General features: G+C 38.3%; 1 protein-coding gene across 5 annotated transcripts; it reads left to right on the top strand.

Moving 5' to 3' along the window:
- The first annotated feature begins 665 nt into the window (after positions 1-665).
- Positions 666-10,976, top strand: bco1l (beta-carotene oxygenase 1, like). 5 transcript variants are annotated; one of them, XM_034308410.2, is made up of 13 exons: positions 789-937; positions 2,924-3,008; positions 3,784-3,874; positions 4,359-4,487; positions 6,855-6,984; positions 7,066-7,213; positions 7,304-7,469; positions 7,869-8,080; positions 8,740-9,009; positions 9,091-9,196; positions 9,316-9,410; positions 10,366-10,477; positions 10,578-10,976. In XM_034308410.2, the coding sequence occupies exons 2-13, from the start codon at positions 2,949-2,951 to the stop codon at positions 10,739-10,741; spliced, it is 1,683 nt and encodes a 560-aa protein (XP_034164301.1). In that variant the 5' UTR covers positions 789-937; positions 2,924-2,948; the 3' UTR covers positions 10,742-10,976. The 5 variants fall into 5 exon arrangements, with proteins under 5 accessions (XP_034164302.1, XP_026786670.1, XP_034164301.1 ...); XM_034308411.2 differs by lacking the exons at positions 789-937; positions 2,924-3,008 and adding an exon at positions 666-713; XM_026930869.3 differs by lacking the exon at positions 2,924-3,008 and having other exon boundaries at positions 788-937.

Below are 10,976 nucleotides of genomic sequence, written 5' to 3'. Positions count from 1 at the left end.
GGTTATTACTAAATACCATAATTAGGAGTGTCACTTAAAATGTGATAAAGAAATAATGACCTATATGTTTAATGTCCAAAAACTGAGGCATCCAGTTATTAGGAACAGGTATTAGTATTGATTGGTGTTAGACAAAACCTATGGCACACAGATAATGTACACTTTCCAAGGTCAACAGTACGCAGAATTGCGTGACTCAGCATGGGCTCACACACAGTCAGTTTGTGCTAGAAGTCATGGTCGTGAGGTTAGTGATTAGTGTAAATGACCGGATAGATAGTCAACAAATGTATCATGTGTTGGGCTATTTTGTTTTTATTACTGCCAAGAAAGCTTGGGGAAGGTGGACATTCACAAATATATCTGAATTTCTGAATTCACCCTATTTCTTAAAGGTGCGTTAGGTGAGATTAGTTTTTTTTTTTTTTTTTTTTTTTAAATAGTCGTTCTCTAAAGATTAGGTGGATTCGACAGTCGTATGATTCCCATCCATGTTCATGAAGCTCCTCCATTCTCAGGATCTTAGATGGCCCATGTAATGTCTACAAAATGATTGACAGGAGGCGGGTCCAAACACAAACATTCTGGACTGGAAGTCAGTTTTCCAGACAGGTTTTTCTCAGTAAATTAATAAACTTTCGCTAAGGACACTGATTAATCCATTGTTTTTGTGGTTAATCATGTTCTGCATATCTTGCAGGTTATTTGAACAAGTAAGTGAACAAAAATTGACTATTGTACCTTTAATTTCATACAAAACTAGGTTTTGTTTCTATGTAACTCTTTTGGCTTTCCATAAACACAGCTCTGCCTCGCGCACTTCAGCGTCTTATAATGGCTAAAGGAAGAAAAAGAAGTTTGGAGCGTCTGATATACAGCAAGATACAGTGAAAAAGTGTAGCTGTGTAGCTTTGTTTGTCGCTTACTTGGTGAAAAAGTAGGTAGTTACAAGAAAAGCTACATTATTTTTTAAAAAAATGTGTTCAGTTCCTGACAGATTACCAAAAATCTAGTTAAGATAGTAGCATCGCTGCTTGTGGCTCATGCTGCCTTCACGTGCTATCAGAATTACCGTAAATACGGGTTTCCCACAAGGAAGTTGCGCATGAATGACAACTGGGAAACTCGAAGATCATTTTGATACCCGACTTTCTGAGATGGGAGAAATCCTAAACTTTCAACCTAGCGGAAGAGAGAACAGTTTCTGTGCTGAATGGCAGGTTTTGTTCATGTTTCTAAATGCAGCTAATTGTTAGTGCTTGTCGTTTTGCTCGTATTCATTTATGTACCATATCAGCAACCATGCTGTACGTTTTTACACCGTGAAAATAACTTGTATTTCACCAGAATTCCATCATCAGCAAGCTAGCTAGCTGAGTATTATGTGTTATGGTGTCAGAATAAAAGTAAAGGAAAAAAGAAATATGGATGAATGATCCTGGCGTCGTTTCATGCTTCATGTTCTTTCCGACAACAAAGCATGTGAACACGACATACTGGTAAATTACCACTTCAGAAGTGGGAAATAGGAAAATTCACATAGCACGTGAAGGCAGCATAACTGCTCCCCAAAACTGGTAATGATGTCACTGGTGTAGTGACAAAGTATAATAGTACAGAGTGTGATGTTTTAATTATCGAAACTGTGTTGTGCAAAGTGCTGTGCTAGCTGCTGTAAATAGGCTAACAGAGCACTAAAGGTCATGAGTAAAAAATACACAGATTGGCATGAATTAGATGCTGGGGTTGATTCTAGCGCTGGGGTTAATGCTGGTGCTGGGGCTGGGGCTGGGGCTGATGGTGGGGCTGGTGCTGGTGCTGGTGCTGGGGCTGATGCTGGCACTGGGGTTGATTCTGGTGCTGGGGTTAATGCTGGTGTTGGGGCTGATCCTTGGGCTGGGGCTGGGGCTGATGCTGAGCCCAGGGCTGATGCTGGTTCTGCGGCTGATGCTCCGGCTGATGCTGGTTCTGCGGCTGATGCTGGGGATGGGGCTGATGTTAGGGGTGGTGCTGGGGCTGATGCTGGGGCTGATGCTGGGGATGGTGCTGGGGCTGACGCTGGGGATGGTGCTGGGGCTGACGCTGGGGCTGATGCTGGGGCTTATGCTGGGGATGGTGCTGGGGCTTGTGCTGGGGCTGATGCTGGGGCTGGGGCTGATGCTGGGGCTGATGCTGGGGCTGGGGCTGATGCTGGGGCTGGGGCTGATGCTGGGGCTGGGGCTGGGGCTCGTGCTGGGGCTCGTGCTGGGGCTGATGCTGGGGCTGATGCTGGGGATGGTGCTGGGGATGGTGCTGGGGCTGATTATTTCTAGCTTAAACTCAAACGTCATGAAACCTGTCAGCGACAGTTGTGACAGGTAACACCGGTTGAAACACCCCGGAGATTTTGTGTGCACTGGGGCTAATTATTTAAGCATCGGTAACAGGTCACCAGGAGTGGAAAAAACTTAATTGCACTTTGTTACTCTGGTTACGTATTATTTCGGCATATTTATACTCTACTTGGTTAGAGTAGAGTATAATGGTACCCAGAGTCAACGAAAATGAATTTCTTCATTTTATTGTTTATGTCAATGTTACCTTTTATGACCATTTTTGATTCTGAGCAAATTTGAGCCAGCTCAGTGCCTGGTAGCCCCGCCGCCTCTTCCGCTACGTAAGCAAAGCTGAATGTGTGAAGTGTCCAACATTCTACACTTTTTTTTTAGGTTAAATAAGTGCATTATTCGGGTACTTGAAGTGCACTTCTTGTTGGAATTTTCAACACACTACTCACAGTATTTATACTACAAAATGGTGTAGAATAGTGTATAAGTATTAGATTTGGGATGCACCTCAAGAATCTTGCCAGTTCATCATCTGCTATGACCTGTTCATTCTAAATAACGTACTTAGTGCTATATCTATCTGTGTGCATCTGAAGATGGACGAGCCACCAGACTGCAGTGATGAAATTGAGGATGAGCAATCCTGGCCCTACCTCAGTTAAAGGTTTCAATACTGCTGGAGTAAGCAAAGACTCATTTTGTATGAGCTGTCTCCTTTGCTTCCCTAGAAGGCGTTGACTAATTAAAAAAAAAAAAAAAACATGCTGAGGAAAATTTTGCTAATTTGCTTACATTAACTAGATATACTTAACTAAGTTAGCCTGTTTTCTTGCTAATGCCAAGTTAGGCAAGCATCGATTCAAGTAACTAACATAACTGGCTAGGCAGCAAGTTGAATTCTAGCTAATGGTAAATATTGGTTATTTACATGATCATTAACTTCTCTTGAATTCATTAGCAAATTATGTAGCTTTAGTCAGTATAAACAGTAACAGACTGAATGATGCAAAATGGCATAAATGCCTTAAAACAAAAATCATCCAACAGTTTTAGGTAAGTAATAAAAGTTACTCTATTTCTATCTCTATTTTCACTGAAGTATAATTTCTATATCTTTTGTGAACTACTTAAATATGTACTACCTTGCAACTAGCAACTCAGGAAAGAGGTTTGCAGCACAGCTAACATTTAAAAAAAAAAAGTTCTCCCCTGAGTTGCATGTAATATCATATTTCTACCAGAGAGCTCTCCAAATCCAAAAAGCTCCAAAAGATCTGTACCGCAGCTTCAAGCTTTGCTGATTTGGTTATATTGCAGTGTACGATATTTGCAGCTATATTATAAAGTCTGCTCTCAACACATGCAAGTGATTGCACAAAGAAGCAGGGTCAATGTCTGTTTTAGGTAATAAGGGTCAAAGTTACAAGATCAATGAAGAAAACTCTCTCTGCACCAGCAAACCTCTGTAGTATCAGCCCACATCATGCAGGCGATCTTCTGCAGAAATGGCACAGAGACACCGGAACCGGTCAAAGCAGAGGTGTCAGGTAAGCGTAAAATAATATATATTTTATATTATTTTATGAATATATATTTTTATCGTCTAAAAGACATTATGGTAAAGGCTTAAGTTTGAAATTAGTTTCTAAGAAAAATATGAATAGTGAAGTTAATGCCCATGTATAATTTTATTCTGAATAAAAATCTTTTTTCTTCTTCTTATTTTTTTAAATAAGCAGCTTTTGCATAAAATGAAACCATTTTCCCAAACAGACAGTTTTCATGTAGAAATTGTACATGTAGGAGCTTTGCCTGTTAGTGCACTTTAAGAAAAGCCTCCTGGGTGAAGTCCCATCATGAAGCTGGATGAGAAGATGTATAAAATGGTTGAACACTTTGCTTGGTCACTGCACAATTCCATATGTGTTCTTTCATAGTGTTAATGTCTTCATTATTATTCTAAAATAGGAAAATTGTGTGTGAGGTGTTGGATTTTCGGTATTATGGACTAGTATTTTGTATTCATTGAAGGTGCAATCCCACCGTGGCTTCAGGGGACACTTCTACGCAATGGGCCTGGACTTTTCTCCATTGGGAATATGTCGTATAATCACTGGTTTGATGGAATGTCTCTTATTCACAGTTTCACTTTTAAGCAAGGTAAGTCAGTCAATAAATAAATTTGTTGTATTCTCTGGTATCTAGTGCCACTGTGTGGTTTCATGCTGAAAGAAACAAATATGGCGACCTATTCTGGACATATATATATATATATGTACAGTACTGTGCAAAAGTGCAAAGAAATTCTGTAGAGCAAAGATGCCTTCAAAAAAAACTATAAAGAGCAGTAAACACTAATAAATGAAACAAAGTCAATATTTGGTGTAACGATCCTTCACTTTAAAAAAAAAAATAGTAGTCTCAGGTACAATTTGTGCAGTTTTATAAGGAAATGAGCTGTAAGTTTTGCTGAGCATCTTGCAGAAGCAGCCACAGTTCTTCTGGAGACTTTGACTGTCAAACCCAGCAGCCTTCATCATGTTTTTTTGTCTGAAAAGTGTCTCTTAAGTAATATGCTGCTTTCTTTTCTGACATAGAAACATTTTGCTCTAACATTTAATTTTGTGCTGGAAAACTAATGTTTGGAATCTAAAATGTTTTCATACTGAATCAATAATGTAATCATAAAATAAAAATCTATAACAAAGTTTGTACTAAAAGAAAATAGGGTGCCTAAGACTTTTGCACAATACTGTATGTATGTGTGTGTGTATATATATATATATATATATATATATATATATATATATATATATATATATACATACATACATACATACATACATACATACATACATATAAATATATTACATTTGTCAGGTCCAGAAGTATTTGTACAATGACAGAGTTTTTGTGATTTTGCCTTTATAAACCAACACAATGGATTTGAAATAAAACAATCAGGATAGACTTTCAGCTTTATTTTAAGAGGTTCCACAAAAATATGGCATTTATCATTTAGGAATGACAGCCATTTTCAACAAAGTACCTCCATTTTCAGGGGCTCAAAGGTATTTGGACAACTGACTGACAAGAAGTTAATTGATCAGGTGCAGTCCATTCCCTCGTTGCTTCAAGACAAATGAAGCAGATAAAAGGTCTGGAGTTGATATCAGGTAGTGAGTTGGCATTTGGCAGCTGTTCTACTGGAGCTACCAATATAAAGTCCAAGGAGATCTCAATGCAAGTGAAGGAGGCCATCATTAAGCTGAAAAAAACAACATAAATATATGAGAGATAGCAAAACCTTAGGTGTGGCCAAATCAACAGTTGGGTACATTCTTAAAAAGAAAGAAAGCACTGGTGAGCTCAACAACATTCGAAAGGCCTGGAAGACCACAGAAGACAACTGAAGTGGATGATCGCAGAATCCTTTCCTTGGTGAAGAAAAACCCCTTCACAACATCAACAGAAGTCAAGAATACTCTGGAGAAGGGAGGCGTATCATTGTCAAAATCTACAATCAAGAGACGCCTTCATGAATGTAAATACAAAGGGTTTACAACAAGGTGCAAACCACAGGTAACTTTCAGGAACAGGAAATCCAGATTAGACTTCATCTTAGAAAATCATTAGAAAACATCTAAAAAAGCCTCCCATGTTCTGGAATAAGATTCTTTGGATTGATGAAACCAAGATTAACTTGTACCAGAATGATGGGAAGAGAAAAGTATGGCAAAAGAAAGGAACAGCTCACCACTTCATGTGTCAAACATGGTGGAGGCAGTGTTATGGCATGGGCATGTATGGCTGCCAATGGAATGGGCTCACTGGTGTTTATTGATGATGTGACTGCTGACAGAAGTAGCAAGGTGAATTCTGAGGTGTATAGGGCTATACTCTCTGCTCACATTCAGCCAAATGCTACAAAACTGATAGGACGCCGCTTCACAGTGCAGGTGGATAATGACCCTAAACATACTGCGAAAGCAACTCAAGACTTTTTGAAGGCAAAGAAATGGAATATTCTTCAAAGGCCAAGTCAGTTGCCTGATCTCAACCCAATAGAGCATGCTTTTCACTTACTGAAGACAAGACTGAAGGCAGAAAGACCCACAAACAAGCAGCAACTGAAGGTGGCTGCAGTGAAGGCCTGGCAAAGCATCTCCAGGGAGGAAACTCAGAATTTGAGTTTTGAGAACACGGGCTCCAGACTTCAGGCAGTCATTGACTGCAAAGGATTTTCATCCAAGTATTAAAATTACGGTTATATTTACAGTTATGTCACTTTGTCCAAATACCTTTGAGCCCCTGAAAATGGAGGTACTTTGCTGAAAATGGCTGTAATTCCTAAATGGTGAATGCCATATTTTTGTGGAACTTCTTAAAATAAAGCTGAAAGTCTACACTTCGATCACATCTTGATTGTTTTATTTCAAATCCATTGTGGTGGGCAAAATCACAAAAACTCTGTCATTGTCCAAATACTTCCGGACCTGACTGTATATGGGGCCTCTTTTTTGCCAGGTGATGTATATTACAGAAGCAAATTCCTCAGGAGTGACACTTACATGAAAAACATTACTGCCAACAGGATTGTGGTGTCAGAATTTGGGACAATGGCCTACCCCGATCCCTGCAAGAATATATTCTCAAAGTAATTAGACCCTTATTTGAGTCATTTTTCTTGCCAAGAAATGGATGAATTTGACTTAACAATTCTTACCACTTTTTTCAGAGCCTTCAGCTACATGCTCAGTGTCATTCCAGATTTCACAGACAATAACATTGTGAATATAATACGATATGGAGATGATTACTACACATCATCGGAAATAAACTACATCAACCAAATCAACCCAGTGACTCTTGACACTATGGGAAGAGTAAGTGCAAATATTATAATTTCTTGGATTTTTTTTTTTGTCCAGCATCAGATGATGTCTGGATTTGGTTTGTGTTTTGAACTGTTTCAGGTCAATTATAGAAACCATATTGCCTTGAACCTGGCAACAGCACACCCTCACTATGATGATGAGGGAAATACCTATAACATGGGCACTGCTATCATGGCACTGAGCGGACCCAGATATGTCATCTTCAAGGTGCCTGCTGCTACATCAGATACAAAGGACAGCAGAAGTATGTAGTTAACTGGCTCTGTAATTATTTGACTCGTCTTAATGAATATACTGTAAGTCCATTTCATGCCATAGTGCTATTGATTTCTCGATTCTGATCGGTCAGAAGATGTTTTTTCTATTACAGCAGCTCAGAAAGTAGTTCTGGCTGCAAGGCAAATCACACGTTTTTTATTATTATTATTATTATTATTATTAATGTCATTATTTATTATTATTATTATTTAGGGACTTGTAGGGCAGAAGCGCCACGTAAACAGATTTAAAATGTTATTTTTAATCTAAAATGTTGAATATATTATGTAAATAATTCTGCAGACATACAGTACATTATGTTATACCCTAAATCATTACATTTATATAAATTAATTTATATATTATATTCATTTATATATTATAGAAAAAAATCTTGCACTGAAGAATCTGCAACAGATTTGTTCCATTCCTTTCCGCTCAAAGCTCCACCCAAGCTACTTCCACAGTTTCGGGATGACAGATAATTACATTATCTTCGTTGAGCAGCCCTTAAAGCTGGACATTATCCGACTGGCCACAGCTTACTTCAGAGGAGTCTCCTGGGGCAAGTGCCTCAGTTTTGACAAAGATGATGTTGTAAGCAAAACTTTTAGCTCACGATATTATTATTATTACTATTTTACTGATCCCTTGTTTAGATCTGTTTATAGTTGTTATCATTATCCCATGATATAGTGCATAAGCATCTCCCATATCACAGAATACTTGCAGCAGACCATTGAACAGCAAATTTCAAGTCTCGCACCAGATTCTTAATCAAATTGAGGTCTGTCTTTCGAATGGGCCCTTCTAGAATATTCAGGGTCTTGGTTTTGAACCTCTCCAGTGTAGCTTGTTGGAAGTCGAACCTATCTTGCAGGTATTCATATGGAATTGCATTGTATTTGGATCCATCCATCTTGCTCTCAACTCTGACCAGTTTCCCAGTCCCTGCTGATGAAAAGCATCCATATAACACAATGATACTACCACCACCATGCTTCACTGAAGGGATGCTGTTCTCAGAATGATGAGGAGTGTTGGGCTTCTTCCAAATGTAGAGCTTTGTTTCAGGGTCAAAAAGTATCGACAAAATGGAGGAAGTTCACACCTAAATGTTAGACATATTATGTAAATCAAATGGTCAAAACCCAAATTTAGTCCACTTCAATTCCATATTGCAACACTACTAAATTTGGAAAGGTTCATTGGGTCTGAATACTTTTACACTATCTTTTTTGTTTGTTTCCTCACAGACTCTGTTCCACATAATCGACAGGAAGACAGGGCTTGTGCTGAACACTAAGTTCTATGGGGATGCGTTTGTGGTTTTCCATCACATCAATGCCTATGAGGAGGACGGCCATGTAGTGTTTGACCTGATCACATATAAAGACAGCAGTGTCTATGACCTTTTCTACATAGACTACATGAAGCAGGACACGCAGAAATTCACTGAGATGAGTAAGGATTTTTCACCACCAGTCTGTCAGCGATTCGTCATCCCTGTCAATGCTGACCTCAAGGTAATCATCCTCCATATTAATATGCATGTTAATTTTTAAAGTCTCAAAAGTCTCAAAAGTGTTGTTGTTTTGGGATTATAGGAAAATCCATTGGGCAAGAATCTTGTGAGGCTAGAGGGCACATCAGCTACAGCAGTCTTCCAGAAAGACGGTTCCTTGTACTGTACTCCAGAAACACTGTTTCATGGTAAATGTTTGATTTGTTTTTAAGTAATTTCATTATTATTTTTAGCAATAATGCTATATTACAATACGATTATGTTTGGATATCAGATGTGCAGTGCAGTCTGTCTGGCTTCTCTTCAGGTTTAGAGTTACCTGGAATCAATTACCAATACAACAGAAAGAAGTACAGATATTTCTATGGCTCTATGATGGAGTGGTCACCACAAGCAAATAAGGTAATATGCACTTAAACTCTGTACCCTATATGTCAAACTTTGTGTAGATATAGTTCAATAAAGATAAATTGGCATTGGCAAACACGTGTGCGAGTATGTTGTAAATCTGACAGGAATTTTTTGTTCAGTTTGGCCTATAAATACATTTATGCATAGTTTTACTAAGCGGTTGATAAATGAGGCCCCATATCAGGTCAGTTTTTGTCCTATGGCACCTTTCCACTGATGGTGTAGAGGGTGCTAATTCACTGTGCACAGGCTACAGACACAGACTACAGTCAGTTATTGTAAGACAGTTAGGTAGCCTACACTGATAAAACAGTCAGTGGATGTAGTATAATCAAGGTGTACCTTATAAAGATGTTACTGAGTGTATATTTATTAGGAGTGAAATGCAATGACAATGATTGTATCTGTATATCCGTATCTATATCTATATTCAGATTTAAAACTGAAGTAGGTGTGGTCCGTGAATTCTGGCTTTGACAGTCCTTCAACCTCAGTTCATAATTTGTCTCAAATAGTAATGTACGGTTGCTATATTTTCTAAAGAATTTAGCTGGTTCTATTTCCCAAAATATAAACAAACTAATAGCCAAATTTAAACCACTGCGACCCTGACCAGGCAGTTACTAAGGATGAATGAATGGACATTGTAAATCACGTAGGGCCACTTTAATGGTCATGTTAATGAACATTTCATGTTAATATACGACAGCTTGCACGCACTCATGTTAAAGTAAAAACCTTTATGAAAAACTTTGGTACATTTGTAAAAATGTAAAAAACAACAACAACAACAAAAAAACACAATAGTGCACCTCCTGTTCATATCTGTATGTGTATCTGTTTATCTGTTATCTGTTATCTTTTCATTCCAAATAATGGCTTTATATTCAGTTACATACCTAATATTTATAATAGTTACTTAATCTTGATGCTCAAAACTTTGCAGATCGCAAAAGTAGACACGAATACCAAAACACACCTAGAATGGATAGAAGAGGATTGCTACCCATCTGAACCAAAGTTTGTGGCATCACCAGGTGCTGTGGATGAGGATGACGGTAAACATCTTGAATACAGCACAAATATACATTATAAAGCAAATACCTATGAATTCCAGTTCTAGTTGTGTAATGAGGGAAACATTTGGCTTCTCTTTAGGTGTTATCTTGTCATCTGTGGTCTCAGTGAATCCCAAAAAGTCACCCTTCATGTTGGTGCTGGACGCGAAGACCTTCAAGGAGATCGCTCGTGCCTCAGTTAACACAGCTGTTCACCTGGACCTGCATGGAATTTTCATCCCACAGGAATCTGAACCGAAATAAAATCAAATAATATTTCTGGGGAAAAAATGCTGCTTACTCTATCAGCCTGCGGCATAGATGCCAAAGATCACAGATCACAGCTTTGTTTTGCACAAGAAACACATGGTATTAAATCCTACATGTGGCTTTTGATAAACATTTACTTTAACATTGTAATATATGCCTGTAAGTAAAAAAAATTTCAAGAATACTTTAAGTGCATAGTCCCATTTGTTCATTAAAAAGATTAGCTTCA

Source organism: Pangasianodon hypophthalmus, chromosome 11 (assembly GCF_027358585.1).
Source record: "Pangasianodon hypophthalmus isolate fPanHyp1 chromosome 11, fPanHyp1.pri, whole genome shotgun sequence".
In the NCBI taxonomy this organism is placed as follows: Eukaryota; Metazoa; Chordata; class Actinopteri; order Siluriformes; family Pangasiidae; genus Pangasianodon; species Pangasianodon hypophthalmus.
Note: the sequence above shows the minus strand (reverse complement) of the source record. Positions and strands in the feature narration are given on the sequence as shown.

Bases quoted from the DNA above. Each gene is read 5' to 3' on its own strand.
- bco1l (XM_034308410.2), top strand. From the start codon at position 2,949: ATGAAATTGAGGATGAGCAATCCTGGCCCTACCTCAGTTAAAGGTTTC. The intron at 9,197-9,315 runs GTAAATGTTTGA...GCTTCTCTTCAG, and splicing joins TCCAGAAACACTGTTTCATG to GTTTAGAGTTACCTGGAATC. The intron at 9,411-10,365 runs GTAATATGCACT...AAAACTTTGCAG, and splicing joins GGTCACCACAAGCAAATAAG to ATCGCAAAAGTAGACACGAA.